This window comes from Microchirus variegatus, assembly GCF_963457635.1.
Source record: "Microchirus variegatus genome assembly, chromosome: 20".
Taxonomy (NCBI): Eukaryota; Metazoa; Chordata; class Actinopteri; order Pleuronectiformes; family Soleidae; genus Microchirus; species Microchirus variegatus.
The window spans coordinates 14,782,892-14,802,306 of record NC_139821.1 but is presented as its reverse complement, the minus strand read 5'-3'; the positions used below and the strand labels follow the sequence as shown (position 1 = coordinate 14,802,306).

General features: G+C 40.3%; 2 protein-coding genes across 2 annotated transcripts in view; one reads left to right on the top strand and one right to left on the bottom strand.

The window, feature by feature from the left end:
- ptprz1b (protein tyrosine phosphatase receptor type Z1b) overlaps window positions 1–4,971 on the top strand; it is a gene marked incomplete at both ends in the record, with an annotated part of 52,189 nt that extends 47,218 nt beyond the window's left edge. The window contains 11 exons of the mRNA XM_083907039.1: window positions 921–1,052; window positions 1,154–1,311; window positions 1,398–1,533; window positions 1,635–1,781; window positions 2,402–2,495; window positions 3,607–3,680; window positions 3,766–3,894; window positions 3,992–4,141; window positions 4,294–4,436; window positions 4,540–4,675; window positions 4,828–4,971. Of these exons, the coding sequence (XP_083763165.1) occupies window positions 921–1,052; window positions 1,154–1,311; window positions 1,398–1,533; window positions 1,635–1,781; window positions 2,402–2,495; window positions 3,607–3,680; window positions 3,766–3,894; window positions 3,992–4,141; window positions 4,294–4,436; window positions 4,540–4,675; window positions 4,828–4,971 (1,443 nt within the window). The remainder of the gene's footprint in view (window positions 1–920; window positions 1,053–1,153; window positions 1,312–1,397; window positions 1,534–1,634; window positions 1,782–2,401; window positions 2,496–3,606; window positions 3,681–3,765; window positions 3,895–3,991; window positions 4,142–4,293; window positions 4,437–4,539; window positions 4,676–4,827) is intronic.
- A 3,539-nt stretch (window positions 4,972–8,510) lies between these two features.
- Window positions 8,511–18,829, bottom strand: LOC310941933 (HMG box-containing protein 1-like). Its single transcript, XM_083907187.1, has 13 exons — window positions 18,809–18,829; window positions 17,383–17,487; window positions 16,355–16,459; window positions 16,054–16,246; window positions 15,169–15,316; window positions 14,946–15,057; window positions 14,749–14,843; window positions 13,471–13,627; window positions 13,251–13,395; window positions 12,988–13,106; window positions 11,911–12,070; window positions 11,679–11,820; window positions 8,511–11,596 (listed from the first exon to the last, which is right to left on the bottom strand). Exons 2-13 carry the CDS (start codon window positions 17,471–17,473, stop codon window positions 11,579–11,581), a joined length of 1,485 nt encoding a protein of 494 aa, XP_083763313.1. The 5' UTR covers window positions 17,474–17,487; window positions 18,809–18,829; the 3' UTR covers window positions 8,511–11,578.
- Window positions 18,830–19,415: the final 586 nt, after the last annotated feature.

Here is a 19,415-nt window from a genome sequence, read left to right as displayed (position 1 = left end):
ATCTGTTATCCACTGTTAACCATGAGAGTCGACGATGCATACCGACAGTGTTTGTTCTTATGGAACAGTGTAATACTAATCTTGCAGCTCTATTCTGGGCAGTTTGTAATTTCTTTAATTGAGCTTTAGATGCAGATGACCATACAGGTGCACAATAATCCAGGTGACATAAAATTAAAGATTTAGCCACCTGCCCCACAATGTGTGCAGGGACATAAGAAAGATATTTCCTCACCATGGAGATACCACAACCCATTTTCTTCACTATGGCATCAATATGTTCTGCCCATGAGAGCTGATTATCTATTATTGTGCCCAGCAATTTTACTTTATCTACCTGTTCTATAGGTTCTCCAACCAAGTTCAAACTCATTCTTGAAACCCTATGGTTTAGATTGGTTAAGTCAGCTGCCATACAAAGTGTTCAAGATTCAAGATTCAAGAGGTTTATTGTCATATGTTCAGTTAAGACAGAAGTCACAATGCACAATGAAATTCTTACTTTGCACATCTCCCTGGTCACAAAATCTTTTAGTAAAAATGAAATAAAAATATATATATAACTTAACAGTGTCAGAAATATAATTTAAAAAAGGCTACAATAAAATTTAAGTTAAAAATGTACAGACTAAAAATATAAACTTAGGTTTAAGAGTGATCTTAAACTAAGGTAAGGTAAAGGAAATACTAAATATACCAAAGTATAGAAATGCAAGACAAAAATTTAAATTTAAATTAAAAATGGAATCTTAGAACAGATCCAAGAACAATATTGCACGATTGATTCTAAGAAGAAGTGATAACAAGTTTCGACAGTACAGAGAGTAGCAGCAGTGTTTGTATGTTAATCAAAAATGTTAAAGTGTTGACAGAAGTGAAAATATGGACAACTTTGTGTTATCCTCACTGACCTTTGACAGACCAAATGTGACCAGTACTGGCCAGAGGAGAACCAGGAGGAATATGGTCCATTCCAGGTGACACTGAAAAGCAGCAAGACCCTGGCATACTACACCCTGCGTACGTTCACTGTCAGAGAAACCACAAATAAGGTACGTGATGCACACACGCACAGATACACTATGTGGAAGAACAACATCATTTCCACAAATGCAGAAACACACACATGACAGCAGTTGGTGTCTTCCTACAGGTGTCTCAGAAGAGAGTTGAACGCACAGTCCTGCATTACCACTACACCCAGTGGCCAGATATGGGCGTCCCAGAATACACCCTACCTGTCCTGTCTTTCATCAGAGCATCGTCTCGCGCCCACACACAGGAGATGGGACCTGTCCTGGTACACTGCAGGTAGTAAATTGTCGTTGTTTGACACGGCAAAAGCAACATGAGAAGTTTTCTATTTCAATACATACTTTGTCTTTGTTTCATCACAGTGCTGGTGTAGGAAGGACAGGAACCTACATTGTGATAGACAGCATGCTGCAGCAGATCCAGGATCAGGGAACAGTCAACGTTCTTGGTTTCCTGAAACATGTGAGGACTCAGAGGAACTTCCTGGTTCAGACAGAGGTGAGCGAAGTGACACAAAGATTCACACAGATGTTTCAGTGTCCAGTTAGTCAGTTCTTACTAAGAACATGGTGTCTCTCTCTGTCTCTCTTTGTCTCTAGGAGCAATATGTTTTCATCCATGATGCTCTGATGGAGGCCATCTTGAGCCGGGACACCTCAGTGACCTTAGACCTCCTCCACACCTACGTGTCTGACCTCCTCACTCCCGGGCCGTCAGGCAGGACACGCATGGACAAACAGTTCAAAGTACCCTTAACAGTTTTGCAACCTAAATCATATACAACTCTAAAATGTGGCCTTTACCATAGACCGTATATAAAAAGTGGAGGTAGTCTAATTCTAATTTAAAGGGTGAATCTAATCAGGAATTAATAGTGTATTGACTGCCTATTAAGGGGCGATTATGCTGCTTGCAGAAAGTTTGAATGGAAGACTTCTCATTAAGTAAATATTTTCCAGTGTAGGTAATGGTTTCAATGACTAGTTTCAGCTCTTTTTCAAGAGAACATGATGTCAATAACAATGTTATTGTAAATTATGTTTCTATTTTGAGGAAAATAGATGATAAAGAATGGCATATATGAGTGGACACAGTATGATTGACAGCGCTTGTGGTCCAAATGGTGCCTCTTTCAGGTGATTGAAAATCTTCAGGCTTCAAAATGGGAGTTTGTTTTGCAATTACACCCATTTTATATATGGTCTAATGGGTGTAATTGAATTATGCAGTTGTAATTGCATGAAATGTAGGCCAGAGACTCTATGGCCTACATTTCATTCAACTGCCACATTGGTTTTTGATCCTTTTTTTCCTGCTCACTCTAAATGCTCTGTGATTATTTCCAACTCATTGTGTTCTGTTTCAGTTGATCAGTCAGCGTCAGGCGAAGCATGCAGACTACAGCACTGCTCTGAAAGATGGAAACGCTGAGAGGAACAGAGCCAGGGCTCTGATGCCTGGTAAGCAGAACTGGGGTACTAACTGATAACTAACTGTACTAACTCTAACATGTTGGGTTTTTTGTGTGTGTGTGTGTGTTTCACAGCAATAATGCACAATATCAGTTATGATGAAGACCTTGAGGGTTGACTGTTTTATTACTTGATGTAAAGTTTGCCGGTATATCTATTTTTACAACCTCATTATCTAAGCTGGCATAGAGATTACATCTTACATATTCCTACATAATTTTATTCAATCAGATTCACATGATCAGCAGGAAATTGCATTTGGTCCATAAAAGTGTTTTTTATTATTATTATCATTATTATTATCATTATTTTTATTATTATTATTATAATAATAATAATACAATAATCAATTTTATTTATATAACAGTTTTCATAGCATAACAAACCATACAACAAGACAATAACGCCTGTTAAAACAGCATTTGTTTTATAAATGTTACCCGAATAACTTATAGTAATAACTTATAATAACTAGAAAAGCACTCGGAGAGCACAGACCTCCGCCAAGGCAGCTCAGTGCCTACACAATAGCGATTATATGGGGCTAACGGATCACGCCCCAAAATTTTATCACTTGTTCCTGGTCCTATTGCAGACATTTCCTGAAAATTTGACTTTTCGAGTTATGTTGCTTAACAGACAGACAAACAAACAAACTCCAGTGAAAACATACCTCCTTGGCAGAGGTCAATAAATAATAAAACCCACATTTCCAAGTGCTCCAGGTGAAGACAACAATCAGATCGAGAGGTACACCAACACAACAAATAGTCAACAGGACAATCAGTTAAAGTTTGGCCAGAACAATACATAAAACCAGTTAAAGAAAATAAATAACTACTTATAGCAAGAGGTCACTAAAATTAAGTGAAATCAGATATTGATGTTTTTATTTAGACATGAGGCTTTGAGGTCAACTAGTTAGTTACTGTGTAACCCTCTGCAGGATCATGATGTCCTGCGAGTAGAGTCATCAAACCTGATCTGAAATGTGCCAATAACATTAGCTACTGTAGCCTGGTTTTACTCACTTTAAGTCAGTGGTAGATAGAGACTATTTTTACCTGAACTCATGCCTTTATTGTGTGTTTCCGTACAGTGGAGAGATCACGAGTCAGTCTGACTGCTTCAGAATCCAACTCCACTGGCTACATCAACGCCTCCTATGTCATGGTGACACAACTCAATCATCATGTGCTCTTATTAGGCCCGGTTTACGGTTCTTTTTAGTGTGCTTCATGTTGTCATGTTTTCACAGGGACATCACCACAGTAAAGAGTTCATAGTGAGCCAAACTCCTCTGAGCAGCACAGTGGCCGATTTCTGGAGAATGATCTGGGAGCACAACACACACACTGTTGTTCGCCTGCAGGATCCACAGAGTCAGGTATAAAACGCATACACGGATACTTTCAATGTAGTTCTGACAAAATGACTGGATATAATGCACACCCTCCTACATGTGTTCTTGTTGGTATCAGAGTGAAGACGGGGAGTGTTGTGACTACTGGCCCAGTAAAAACCAACCCATGAGCTTTGAGTGTTTCACTGTGTCATACTCCGGGGAGGAGTATTTGTGCCTGTCCAACGACGAGAGACTTTTGGTGCAGGACTTCATATTGGCGTCTCCACTGGTAACAAAAAAACACACCTTTTACATGTGCTGTTATATATTATAACTAATAGTACGACTGTTGTTGTAATAATAATAATATTCAGACATCAGACCATCTCACTCTCACACGCCCGAATCCTTCTCTCCTGTTTCTCTCTGCATCCATTGTAGGACAATTCCACACTGGAGTTGCGTCAGTACAACGCCCCCTGCTGGCCAAACCCCGACAGTCCAATCAGGAACGGTTTTGATCTGGTCAACACAGTCAGACAGCACAGCAGGCTCACAGACAGGCCAACAGTGGTACATGATCCGTGAGTACAACACATCCAGCATCACTGTTGTTTCTTTCACAAGTTAGATTTCCCATAATGTTTTGCTGTCATTTTCTGTTTGTGTGTGTGTGTGTGTGTGTAGGTTGGGTGGAGCCACATCGGGGTTGTTCTGTGCTCTCACCACACTGTCCAATCAGTTAGAGGAGGAAGGAGCTGTGGATGTTTACCAGGTGGCACGGATGACCAACCTCATGAGGCCAGGTGTATTTAATGATATAGTGAGTACTAAGAGACACACACATTTAAAATAACAGTGAGGTAATTTTCAGACATACAGAACCGTATTTACCATTTGCCAGGGTTGGAGCAACACCGCTGTTCTGAAAGAATTTGCTGCTACGTGTGTGTGTGCATGTGTGTACGTCAACAGGAGCAGTACCAGTATCTGTATCATGCTGTGCTGAGTCTGGTGAGCAGCCAAGAGGACCAGAAAGCTCTGCAGAGTCCAGAGACCAACGGATCTGTACCACTGGGCCATAGCAACATCGCAGAGAGCCTGGAGTCACTCATGTAGTCACACACACACTCACACACACACACACACACACACACTGTGTGATATACTGACTGAGGTCTGGTCTGTGGTGAGACGATTGGAAACACTTAAAATGACAGTACAGTAACAATATGATAACAGTATAGTAGTAATATACTATTACATTACTATTGACATCATAAAATGGTAATACAGCTTATTTTTATAGTAATAAATAATAGAAATCTGGGACGTGGGACACAAAGCAGGGTGATTTTCAACAGTATAATATGGTTATTGTCATTTTTGATTCACTAAAGGTAGCACATAGTATATTCTCATTGCTAAGCTATTACCCGAATGGCATTACTGTAATATTGTGTACCACACTATTACCATTCTAACTACCAAGATGTAAATTGAATTTGAAGTAAGATTGTTTGCCATAATGTTATCACGAAAGTATTGCAACACTATTATCCCATTGTTACTGTACTGCACAGTAAAGTGTCACCAGATGATAAAACACGACAGCTCTGTGTCTGTGGTCCACAGCTGTGTCCACTCACCATGCTGTCGCTTTAATGTGCAGTAACCACGGTTCATTAGATACAAAATAAAAACCAACAATCCAGTGAAGCCTTAACTTATCTAAAGCACTGTAAGGATTGAAAACAAAAATCAAATCATTCCACGTTCTTTACTTTACCCATAATCCTCCAACACATTTCTTTACACCATTAAAGGAGACTGTCTTTACATATAATGCTGTCAGTGTTAGCATGTTCTACTGAATCTACCAGAGACGCATTCCTGGTATTAATTCGTAAATCAGATAGTGTAAACCTTTCTATGTTAACTAATGGCTTCTGATATGGTTGTTAGATCTAATTGTACTGCTTTATGTGGTAAAAATGAACTTTGCATTCACAAATTGTGGGAACTCTTTCTGATTGGTCAGACAGTTTGACTTCTTAGTTCTAAATAAAAACAGTACTGCAGAGCAACTGGACCAAAAGACAAAACAAAGCATTAAAAGAGCAAAGTTGATGATTTAAACACAGGAATAAACCTTATGGTTTAAAATACAGTGGTATAGCCCCTGTTAAAAACTGCTACCAAATCAGTGTCACTGCCTTTTCCAGAAAAATCGCTTGTTTGTATGAAGCAACAGAGGCTGAAAAAAGTCCAAAAGTCTCTTTAAACACATAATCTCTGAGTATTTCATCGTGAATTATCTGAGAGGGGACATCTTCATTAATTCCACTTACAGACTTACTTTAAAACATTAATTCTTTTTATTGGAAGCTTTATTTAATATTGACTTCTTGTATTGCTAGTTTCTCAAATGTTTTTTTTCCACTAATTTCCCTGTTATTATTTTTAGCTAATGTTATTCTTTATTCCACACATATATTTCATCTTTTTCAAAAAACAAAACAAAAAAAAAACACTGAAAGATATTTATACAAAACTCAAATTTACAAAACAGTCATAGCACAGAAAATAGAAATGAAGTACAAATGGAAGTGATCACATTATAAGTGCAAAAAAGACACAATTTTTACTAACATATTTTATTTTAAAGGCCTCACTCGTGACAGTAAATTGACTGTTGGTATTTCCTGCTGTTTTTAAATTCCTCTGCTTATGTGTTGTCACTGCCACATGGTCTCTGATGCCTTTTTGTAATTCATGTTATTGTACCTATTATGTGTTTTGATACAACTGTGGGACTGATATGCCAACATATTGGTATACCATGTGGATTTTATCCATTTTCTTTAAGGGGATCAGTGTCTTTTTGCACTTGTTGGTTTAGTCTGTACAGATCAGAGATGATTACATCCAGATGTTATGTATAAAATGCAGCCTGGAATTTAAAGAGTTATTCTGCTCAACATCGATCACTGAAGTCAAACACTCCCTGATGACAGTTTGAAAAGATTAAAGTTACTGTGTCACAGTAAAACATATTTTTAGAGGGAAAAAAACATCAATCTATTGCATATTTCAGACAATAAGAGAAGGTGTGTTGTGTAATTCGTTCTCACGAAATAGTTAAAACATGCTCACAAAATACAAATTAGTTCCCATGAAATAGGTGAAACGTGCCCACGAAATACAAATTTGTTTCCAGGAAATAGGTAAAACGTGCGCATTAAATTTTAATTAGTGCCCATGAAATGGGTAAAAAATGCGCACAAAATATTAACTTGTTCCCACAAAATAGGTAAAATGTGCACATGAAATACTAATTAGTTTCCACGAAATACAGTAGGTAAAATGTGCGCATGAAATACTAATTCAGTACCACGAAATAGGTCAAACGTGTGTACGAAAAACTAATTCCAGCAATGTGTTCAACTAATTAGTATTTCGTGCACGTTTTACCAATAGGTAAAACGTGCACGAAATACTAATTAGTTCCCACGAGATAGGTAAAACGTGCGCACAAAATACTAAATCATTCTCACGAAATAAGTAAAACTTGCGCACAAAATACTAATTTGTTCCCAGGAAATAGGTAAAACGTGTGCACAAAATACTTATTCGTTTCCGCGTAATAGGTGAAACGTGCGCATAAAATACTAAATCATTCTCACGAAAAATAAGTAAAACGTGCGCACAAAGTACTATTTTGTTCCCACAAAATAGGTAGAACGTGCGCACGAAATGGGCTTAATGTGAGCACAAAATTAATAACAATCTCATGAATTACCTGGAGAGCTGCACAAGTAAAGCGAGTGAAGCTGGCTGAAGCTTTGGAATGGACAGAGATAGTGTGATTGAATTTTATTTTATGTTTGGAATGACTTACAAAGATATTCTCCAAAGTCGTGCAAATGTCGTGCCAAGGTAGTGATCCCCGACAGGATTTGTATCCCCTGCTGCGGGAGTGCGCATGCATTCAGCGAGGCAGGCAGGTTACGTGTGAGTGTTTTCATTTATGAGGAAGTCTAAATGTTTGCGTCTGGTCAGACTAAATCAAACACCCTCTGAATCATTTTCAGTGTTGAAATCTGAATCTGTGAATGTCGTGCGTCCCTGCTCCACCGTTTATGTTCAAAAACCCATCAGTGAAAACAGACAGTGACTCAGCAGATCTGTCTGAACACTCTGTGTAAATATCCCTGAAGACATCCAAAAGGCCAAATTACTGTATGTTTATAGTGTACCTCTATATATTTTCTATTTTACTATAAAATGTGATTTTCTAGTCATTTACACATATATAACTGTGTGGATCCTATTTGATCATTTTAGCCTGGAAATATTGATCATGTTTAAAGTTTTAATGGAACGTCGTCTCTTTTTCTTATCTTCGAGTCAGTAGAAGCTTCATGTCTCTACCTTTATTTCCAGATATAAACTGGTGCAGTATGTACAGAGCAGCAGAATTAAAGAATTGTTTCAAACTTGGTTTATGTTTCAAACTCATCTCTTTTTATAGGAAGTCAAAAAATCAAATACATGATCGTGTTTTTCTTTTAAGTGAAGACACGGCGACAAATGGGTTCATAGATTGAACATGCTTTTATTTATACTATAATACATATGTATTGCATTGTCTCCCCTGATGGACCTGTACATGGCATGATAGCAAAGACATACAAAAGTCAAATAATCAATGCACATCCAAAGATTAAGTCAAAACCAAAAAATATATGCATTTCTCTATATAGTCATGTTAATATTTGTCATAGTAACACACGATACTGTAGCAGTCACATAAGATAAAGTGTATATAGTGCATTAAGAATAAACCTCGTTATGCAGTGAGAGTATGAGTGCCCAATCCTGGAAATATTTTCATGTCTATTTCATTTAAACTACTCTTGCAAACAATGTTTAAGCATCAAAACTCACTAGCTGAAGTACTTTCACCTAATCACACCATGTTTCTATAACCTCCCATGACCTATAGCTTTAGGAGCGTTAATTAAATATCTGAGGTATTTAAAGTCCACAATTAAATCAAAGATAATATTTGTCTGTCTTTGCCCAGGGCCATGCTTTGTGTGTCCTTGACCTTTCGTCATGTATAATCATTCAATTTTAAGGGCTCTTCGTGAAGAAGATCATTTCTAACTCAAACTATTCATCTTTCAAACCAAAACTGTGGCTGCGAGAGTTTGGCGACGATTACGCGAATAACAACCATTTCTGATGGGGTTTTTGTCATGTGACCTGGTGACGCTGTCAATTACAGAAAAACTGATGAGGGAAGCTGTGTGGTTGTGGTTTTGCAGTACATCACACATGAAATGATGTACACTCACAAAAAACGAAATATGTATTTGTATATAAATACTTTTGCTCCCATTGTTGATGTACTGAAGTTCTCAATCCTCTCAAATACGGTTCAAACTTTTTTAAATCTGTACGAGTGAGCGACACACCTTTTATTACAATAATCCATCCACCTGGATTAAAGACCATGACTTTTTGCACAAGTGAGCCTTGGACTATTCAAGTATAAAAAAAAAGGACCACTCTAAAATAAGCTCTGCTGCCTCCATTAAAAGTTCAATTTGTGGAAAATGGGAACAAAAACACAAGTGTTGCTTATATTTTATCATATATTGTGTACTTCTTTGTGTGAAATCCCAGCGTAAACCCACTCTTAATAAATACATATAAACATTAAAGGTGCCATATGTAATGTGGCCAAAAACGGTTACTACATTCAAATTCAAAATTAGGTTTCGTTTTCTGACGTAACTGGCAACCCATGGTTGCTCGGCAGCTGAGACTCTACTGACTGCAATGATTGGTAGACGGCGGTAGGTGGCGCCACATGCCAAAACATGATTTCAAAACATAAACATGATTTGCAGTTTGCAAAATATTTTTTTTAATGCAAATATTTTGGCTGTACTGTTGTTGTTGGTGAGTTCAGTTTGTTATATGAACATTATTCCTGAGTCTCTGTGACATATTAGGAGGATTTTATGGCCAGTTGTTTTAGATTTATTACATAATGCACCTTTAAGTTTAAAAAAAGAAAAAAAAAAGTGGACACACCATTGTTACACACTGTGGTCACTTTAAACTTGTGAATTAAAGCTGTGAGTAGCAAGAACCCTCATCACCTCTCGCTTGCATTGATGTGGGTTTGATTATACTTTTGACAGAACATATTAACATTATTATTCTCATTATGGCACACAGACATGTAAAGATCAACAGTTGTAACACGTTATTAACATAATCTGTTGTGGTGTAAATGCTTGGGGATCCAGCCATTTTGAAAGGTCACAATAAGAAAAGCACAGGTGTATATGGCAAGCCGTTTTAACATTTAATAGCAAGACTGGATATGTATTACAGATATCTGTAATTCAAATCTTCCTATCCACAATGGCATTCTTCCCATCCACAATGACATTCCTTCTATCCACAAGGACATTCTTCCTATCCACAATGTCGTACTTCCTAGGACAAATGACGTCACTTTAGTGCGGTTTCATTACAATTACCGTAAATGTTATCATGACTAGTAACAATTGGATTGATATCTGACATGGGAGTTTCTCCTAGTAAGAATTATATTGCAGATATGTTCATTCTAGGTATCCAGAATGTAATTGTGGATATCTGAAATTGAAAGCCCAAAACACATGGATGGCAAAAGTGATTTGTCCTAGGAAGAATGTCATTGTGGATTTCTGAAATGTTCTTTTTGACTGGGAGGAATTGAATTACCTGTAATACATATCCAATCTAGCAATTAAACGGCTTGACATAGGTGTAAATAATCAAATTAATGATGGCCGAGTTCCATTTGTGTGATGTGATGTGATCTGTAACACCTGTGCTTTATGTAGTATGTATTAGTCAAAATGGCTGCTGTGGAAATGGCCCATTCAGTCCTGTCATATGTCGCCCTGCTCCTAAAATGCATACTAGTTAAATAAAAAGCATCATTCCAATATTATTCTGCCAGCTACGTCTTCAAAATAAAAGCCTTATACTGTAGGCAACTAAAGGGATACTAAATCTGACACTGCTAAAAAATGTTAAAAGGCCAAAGCACATCAAGGGAACGTGAATTATTTAATATTATTGCATTAAAAGAGCAGGTTGTCTGCTATGCTGATGTAAATGATGTCAAACCTTATTGTGAAGTTTAAATGTGAAGTGAAATACACTGAGTGCAAATACAAATAATATCATCAGGAAAACATATTGCGTAGCTCTTAATAATGTCTAAAATATAATTTGGGTATAATAGCTTGATTCTCTACGTAAAATACTACAGCACCCCAATTTCCACCTGCAGAAAATCATCACTGTTTTGTTTTCGTTTTTTTGCTGTAAAATCATTATTCGTGGAGTTCCGGTTGTGACTAGAAGCCTCGCGGTCTGCGTCTAAATGTAGTTTGGAGACACCGCGCAGACTTTGATGACCTTGGCATATTCACAATGAGGGAATCGGCACATTTTAAAAGTGAAAGGGAGTGACGCGCCCTGTGTCAACTTTGTGTGAGAATTCTTAAAAAGACCGACTTAACTCCTCACTTTGGGAGATCAAGGTGAGCCCGTCAGCGAAGTGTAATATTCAAGCAAAAATATTATGTTCTGCACAGTTCCTCTTCTCTACGTCAGTTTTTAAACGTGTCCTCCTTTCATCTCTGAAGACTTAATTTCCCTGACAACCCTGTTAGGCAGAGAGGATGAATTGAATTAGACGGCAGTACAAAGCAAACAGAGTGAGTGTGTGTGTGTGTGTTTGTCCTTACAGAGTTGGTTCGTTTGCGTTTCCAGCAGTCTGGGTTGAGTCTTTTCTGTTCGTCTGCGAGAGCTTTGGCCTGTAGGGTGAACATCCGTCGCTCCTCACTTCGCATTTTCTTCCAGTGCTCGCCAAGGAGGACACTGATGGCTCTGCAACACACACACATATACACTTCCATTGCAGGAACATGGCTCCACTGAGCGACTTCACAGCACACACTACAGACCACACACACCCACCTGTTGTCCTTGCCAGGGTATCTCTGTGTGTACTCCACCCTGAACTTCTTGGCAAACAGCATGAAGGCGTTCATCGGCCGCTTGCACTTTACTGCCGTGGCGTTTTTGGCTCCTCCCTGTGCACCGACAGACTGACTCTTGTTTGGCTTTTGTTTGGCATCTGTGAGAATTTGACAAATTGACAATAAAAACAGAAAAATCAGCGCTAACTCCACTTCGGCTAATGGCCTTCTTTTATTTATAATGATCGTTCAAATGTGGTATGAAGTCCTGACACATTGTATACACTGACCTCAAGTGCACCACCATTGTGGACATGGCTGGCAGCGGAGAAACTGAGTTAAGCTAACCTATATGTCTGGTTATGGATGGATGGATGCATGTTCACTGCTTTTATCTCACTGTTCAACAGCCTTTTCTGCCTGGAAGCTAAAGTTCGTAAACCGCTCACGGGGTCATACCTATGTTCCCCGGGTCCTATGTTCCCCGTTTTTCCCCAAAAAAGGTCCTAGGTTTCCCACTTTGTGGAAGCCTGGGTGTGGAGCTCCAGGGTAAAGGGTTAGGGTTAACATAGCGGGTTAGGGTTAGGGTTACCCTTGAACAGCGGGGAACATAGGACCCTTTCTCTAAAAAAGGGTCCTATATTCCCCAGTCACATACAAAGCGGGGAACATAGATACGGTCCCCCGCTCACTCCTTACACCAAATTCCGCAGAAAAAAATGGCCATTTTACATCACAACACACAGGAATTCAGTAAGTATAAATGTGTTATTTTGTATTTGGTTTAGATTTACCTTTGTGGCACAAAATTTTGAAAAGTTGTGCTTCCCAACGTCAATTTTCCCTGAGATGAGAAATATCTCCATTCTTTTTTTGTTACGTGCCCACCAGTGACACTTGGTCCTGTTAGCGTAACTGTTGGCAAAATGGCGGACACTGTTCACATTCTGGGAATGAGGTCCCGTGCCCCGACGGGTGGGTCTAAAAAGTGCGGAATTAGTGTTGCAGTGAATGAAGATATTTCGTGACTCAGGGGAAACTGAGGTTGGGAAGCACAATTAAAAAAAAAAAAAACCTTGTAACGTGTCTCTGTCTGGAGAAGCGGCTCCTCCGCTGGACTGGGAGGCTCGTCGCCGCCTGGCCATACTGCTCAACACGTACACCGCAGAGGAGTCCAGAGGAGTGAAGTCATGGCTGAGAGAGAGCGACACACACACACACACACACACACACACACACACACCACACACACCACACACACACACACACACACAGTGGTCTTTCACACACAGCAGCTGATCTGGTGATCTGCCTTTAAAATCCTGGTGTCTGTTTTACCTCCTGAAGGCGTCAAAGACCAGTGAGGCGTCCGTGTGTTTGGCGTCTCTGTGTCCTGGAGGCAGGCACACATCTCCTGCTTCCATTTCATAGCACGGTATCCCATAATGCACCACAGTCAAGCTTGGGTAGAAGGATGACCATCCTAATAGAGATTGAAGTTAAGAAGTCTCTTCCATGACGCAGCTTTACTGTGGTCATAGCGTCAGGCCTAGCCTACCTTTGTTTTTCACGTAGAACGGGTGGTCAAGTTGGCACCTTGCAGTAACGGGGGTGTGTCCAAATGTGCCAGGGTCAAAGGTGAGCTGTAGGACAGCCTGACCAGACAACACGACCTCTGAATGCTCCACCAGCTTCAGACCCTCAGAGCCGTAACTCTGTAAAGGATTTGTTGAAATTAGTCTCTAAAGTAACGCTAAACTTTAAAAGCAGAGGCACACATACGCAGTACACAGGTACACTGGTTATTTGTAGCGCAGCTCTTTCCGTTTAATACACATACTCCAGTTTGACTGTAGGCGCGCTAACCGGCGCTAATGCAGCTAACAGAGCTAACAGGTAAACGGTGCCTGGACTCCGGTGTTTGCGGCACGTAAACATGACATTACGCAAGTCTTTTTCAGTCGTCATGGAAACGCATCATGCGTTAACCTAGTGCCCAGCGCTAGTTAAAATGGTAATGTAACCACTGAACTGCTTAAAGCTGCGGTCCGTAAAATCTGGGGGATTTTTGTTGGTGTTGATTTGCACGTTTTTTTTTTTCTATCGACGGATCTCCCCCAACATTCATGGAATACAGATTTTTACGACACCCCCGTAAACATTCTTGGAACAGCCATTTTATCCTCACTGTTATAAAAACTCACTGCTGATGCCCCTGTTTCCTCTTCCTCGCTTTTCACGGACAATGATTTTGTCCGCTGGTTGTTTTTCACGCGCTCTGCCATTATAAACATATAAGATAATGCTATCGTGTGTACTGCCGTGAAACAATTTCCTCACGATTCTGGGTGGAGGACTCTGGGTCGGCGGCCCTAGTTTAGGCTGGCTTTACACGGCAACGCTCCCGGGTGAAACCGACCAAATATTTTATCAGATGTGCCTTTCGTTTAGACGGTGACGGCGTTCTTGGGGCTTGACCCACCCTCCAGAGTGGAAATCTTAAAAACGCTCCGCTGTCGCTTTCCGTCTAAAGGGTTGAAAACGCAAAAAGTGCTTTCTGAGCTGCTCACGCTGGCACGACGCTGAAGTTGGCAGCCAGCCTCAGTTTAGTTGACAGGGACCATGTACAGAACCGGGTTGATAACAGAGTTAGCTTAATAGCTAATTTGCATCGGCGGTCGATCTCGCAAGACTGATTTTACGCTAACGGATGCAACAACCCATTTAACGATGACTCTGAAGCTGTTAAATTAAGGTCGAAATCCTGCATAGTTCCACTTTAAGATATCAAATAAAAATACTTCACAAGGACATCCTGGCTTTTTGCACAGTGTACCTTCAGAGATGTGGACTGTTCCTCATCGTATGAGTCCAACTCCTCAGCATCCTGCCACTCCACATTGTATCCACTGTGGAAACGTAGATGAGAGCCTGACGACGACAAAGAAGGAGAAGTCATGATGTCATGTTAATACAGTAAAGGTCACGGATGATGCACATTCTTATCAGAACTGTGTTTGCGCATTTGATTACCTTTGAGAAAACAGTGCCAGGCAGTGGGGGGCCAGGAGAAGCTCCAGCCCATGTCTTCATCATCAGAGAGAGAAGATCTGGTGGACATCGCAGAGCCACATTCACTTATCGTCTGTGAAAACAGGCAGAAGTGGAGAAGTGTTGGCACGTAGCAAGAATATTACGTTGTGGCATAAAAATGGCAGTGAGTGAAGAAAGGGAGCAGGTAAACGTTAGGCTCTACCCTGCTGCGCCGACGTTCCCTGCCATGACCTCGAGGAGGTGACGAGGTGCTGCTGGGGAGAAGAGGAGGAGGAAGAGTAGGAGGAGGAGGAGGCCGGGCGTAGGAATGAAGATCACCTCTGGAGCTGGAGATGTAGACTACAGAGGAGCTGAGGAAGACACAGACTTTTCAGTTTGATGGTCAGAAATGGTCCTGACCAGTAGTTAAGGAGCTTATGGTTCATATCTTAATACTCCTTTATGCTCACAAATTGGGCAGACATGCAATGATACATACAATTGAGTTGTATAACGTTGTCACAGATAGAAAATGGTAAAATACACACAATATAGTAGATCAAAACATGTTTAAAATAGTCAACCAACACTCACTCTCTCTTCCATATACCTTTTAATTATTTTTTACAATCATCTCCTCATGTCTCCATCCTGCTTTTTCACTTTCTATATCTGCCTGTTGCTGAAAATCCGACGGTGGGACCGTCACGTCTGTTCAGGAACTATAGGGCATTTGTTTGAACTTCTGACTAATAAGTTCAAACTTGAAGCTTAAAAATATGTTCCAAGTTTAAAACATAAAATCTACAGGCACATCACACCGTTTGAGGTAATTCGTGCTTGGTCCAGCAGAGGGCACCGTGAGTGCAGTTTGGTCTTTGATTCCATTTTCCATTCCATTTGTTTTCAGAACCTCACCTGTTAGCTTAGCTGTTAGCTCCACATGTGTGAAGTGATTCAATTAGTGAAATATTACAGAATGTTGTCCTGTTTGTGGGCGATTTAATTGTAATTCCATGTAGTTTTTGTTTTAAGTTCTCGTGCCCGGCCCTCACATTTCTTACATATAGCCCCTTTAAATTGATTAAATTGAGTAAAGTGTGCTCACCTGCTGTGAGCAGACTCTTGCAGTAGTGGGCTCTGAGACCCAGTGGCGATGTGAGCCAGCTGTGTGAGCCGGTGTGTGTCAGGAGGCTGTGGGCCGCGTGTCTCCTGGTGAGACACACCTATCTCCACCTGGTAAACGGTTGGCGCGGCTGGCTCTGCCTCCTCCTGAACCTCCTGTAAATCTGGCAGATCATCTGAAGACAGAATGTAAGAAACCGGTAAACATGCATTGCATATGTACTATTGTATTCATATCACAGTCACTGTGTTAATCCGAGTGTTTGCTGGCGTGTTATATGTACCGTATTCCATGTAGCTGTCACAGGTGGGGAACCCGGGTGAGGTGGGGAAGTGTTCACAGCACAGGAGGTCATGTGACTGCTCTCTGTCTGCGTCCATCATCGCTCCTAAAGGTGAGAACAAACACTGTGTGAAGCACACGTGACACGTTTGGCACAGAAAAGTCAGACTTTAGTTCTGTTAGAGTTTGGTTTCAATTATCAAAACACACCACAGTGTAGTGTTTCATCTCATCCAAGAAATGTAAAGCTACATTGTGGTTTGAATGTAACCAATGTGTTTATATTTAAAAGTTACACAATTTGACATTAAAGGAGTCATGTTATCCCCTATTTCTCCCAAGTTAAACTAGTTCCCTGGTGTCCTAATGAACATGTCTGTGACATGCTTTGGTCAAAATACCCTAAGAATGAAGCACCACAGCAGTTCAACCACCCTGCTAAAACAAGGGACATGAAATGACATCAGCCACAGAGGCTACTGGGAGCTAACAGCAGTTAGCATTTGGAAAAGTGATCATTAGCAGGCTCTAGCAGGCACATTGCCGTTATATATAACATGTATCCACTGGACAGATAAATCCTCTGAGGATGGAAGTTTGTTTTGGACTCTGTGCTGCACTGTGGAGCCAAGAATTTTTGCAGATTTACGGTTTTCGGATACTGTTGACCTCGCTAGCACTCTCGCATGTTTTACGGACAAATCGGCGCTCCGCGAGACAACAATTCCAGGGATTTAGCGCATTGTGACGTCCCAAGGGGTGCGGAAGTCAACATTGCGTGTTTCATCTCCTGTTCTTAGACTGAGGAGGACCACAAGTCATCTTTTTTCACACTTTGCCGACTGATAGGACCTCCAGTTACAAATATAAGGATTTAAATTATTAAAAAGTTGATTTTGCATAATATTGCCCCTTCAAAATTACAACATAAGGTTTTAGGATCAATTAATTCTATCCGTCTGAATATCAAAGTACTTTTATTAAGAGTGTTATGGTGGTAATGTTGCAGTACAGACGTGTTTACAGTACCTGTGTGTTCAGCCTGAGACTCGTGCTCCTGGACATTGAGGTTGTTGGGGTCACTCGACAGCACAACTGGGGTCACCACCTCCCACACCATGATGTCCACAGTCACTGAAACAGGCCAGAGTTACATATTTTACGATTTATGCCGAGGACAATCTACACATCACTGAGCCCTGACGCTAACTGATGTATATGCCATTGACAAACAACCCCACTGCAATGACACACAAAAAGAGAAACCTAATCCTTTACAGAGCTTCACATGGCTGGAGTGATGTAGGGTAACTCTGGCCGTCTGCCATCACTTAAAAAAAACCACACCTAAGTATAGACACACTGTTGTGATCCTCCCTAAGCTTAGGGATGTAGAGGAAACATGAATTAGATTTCACTAACAGGAATTAGTAACATCTAATGGTAAGACTGCAGAATGCGACAAACGGGGAATGGTACACTTCAGTAAACGTCCGTCTCAAAACTCAAAACATTGTCTGGCTGGTTTATCCATCAGGCTGTTGTAGAAACATGGCAGTGCACTAAAGCTACAAAAAACCCAACTTATTTTGTATTTTAAAGTGATTATGCACCAATACGAACATACATACCTGTGGTATAGTATATTCAATTCATGCTCATAAACTCACCTAAATATTACACATAAAATAAAAGCTATGAAATGACATAATATGATAACTTATAACAGTTGATAAGTATCCGGATCATGGAAATTCACCCCCAATCAATAGAATGTGACAATCTCACAGTTTGCACACATGTAAATGTGATAAGAACGGTGTTTATCTATTACACAATGTTCTCGTCATGTGACACATCTTGTTTATAAACTTTTGAGACATTGCGCGCATGCGCATAAACGGCCCATTCATTCAATGCAGAGAAGACGAGCGATAATACACTTGGTGTGAGTAATTTATAGCGAGTAAAAAGCACAACATCGACCACTGACAGTGGTCATAATATAGAAGGGTATTAAATACTCATAGTCTGGACGTTTATGAGCTTTGTAAAATAAAAAAATAAAAAATATGGAGCAGTGTTTGTTGACGCGAAACAAAAAGTGCCAAGTTGCGTCGACGAGAATCCATTCGACCTCAATCCTCTGCGATTTGACATAAACATCAACACAACAACGGACAATGAGCACGAAACTGCGATTCAATTCAGTAAAAATGACGAACCATCGTGTTGCGCAAAGGCAGCTCCAACAAAAGCAGCCAGATCTCGTCAACAATGAAGCTGCGCTGGGAACGAAGCTGCTTTTTTTTTTACCACTTAAACACACGATGTCAGCTCCACGTTATTACTCGTGTGTCAACACGAAGACAAACTCGCTCGCTTGGCGAAACAAGTTGTGCAATTTAACATTTAAAAACCTTTGAATTATTTCAATGAACTTTCCTCAACTCACCCCAGCCGTCGCCTTGTACGGGGAAGTGGGCGGGTGTAAACACATTTTAGCCTGCGTGTCCATTGGCTGGATCTGCTGTCAATCACCTGCTCCTCGCTCCCTCATTGGTCAGTTTCCTCCAGGCTTGTTCTCTTTAATAAAGTCGCCACAATAATAATAACAGTGACAAAACATGTGCGATAAGAGAATGTAGTTCGCAAAAAAACAGCCACATTCAAACTGTTTCACATGAGGAAATTGTTGCGCACACAAGTTTGCGCAGTTTACGTAGAGAGGACGCATAACTATCAACACATCACGAGCACCTTTGCACTAACACTAAAAGCAGGTCTTAACCCCCAAAATGCTATTTTAAGGGGGACAGAACGTCTAAAATGTCCACGCATTTTGAAGTTTCTTGGCTCTCAACAATGACACAAATACAAGAACACACACGTAGCAAGGTTAGTTCATATACATTTGAAGAAGTAAAATAATGTACAGGAAGTGAGAACAACAATTCAGACACTGAAAAGTTGTTTGTGTGTGTGTGCAGTGGTGAAACAGTAATGGCCATTAACCTAAAACTGCACGGGATAGAATAGAGTGAGCATGTGATAAACCTTAG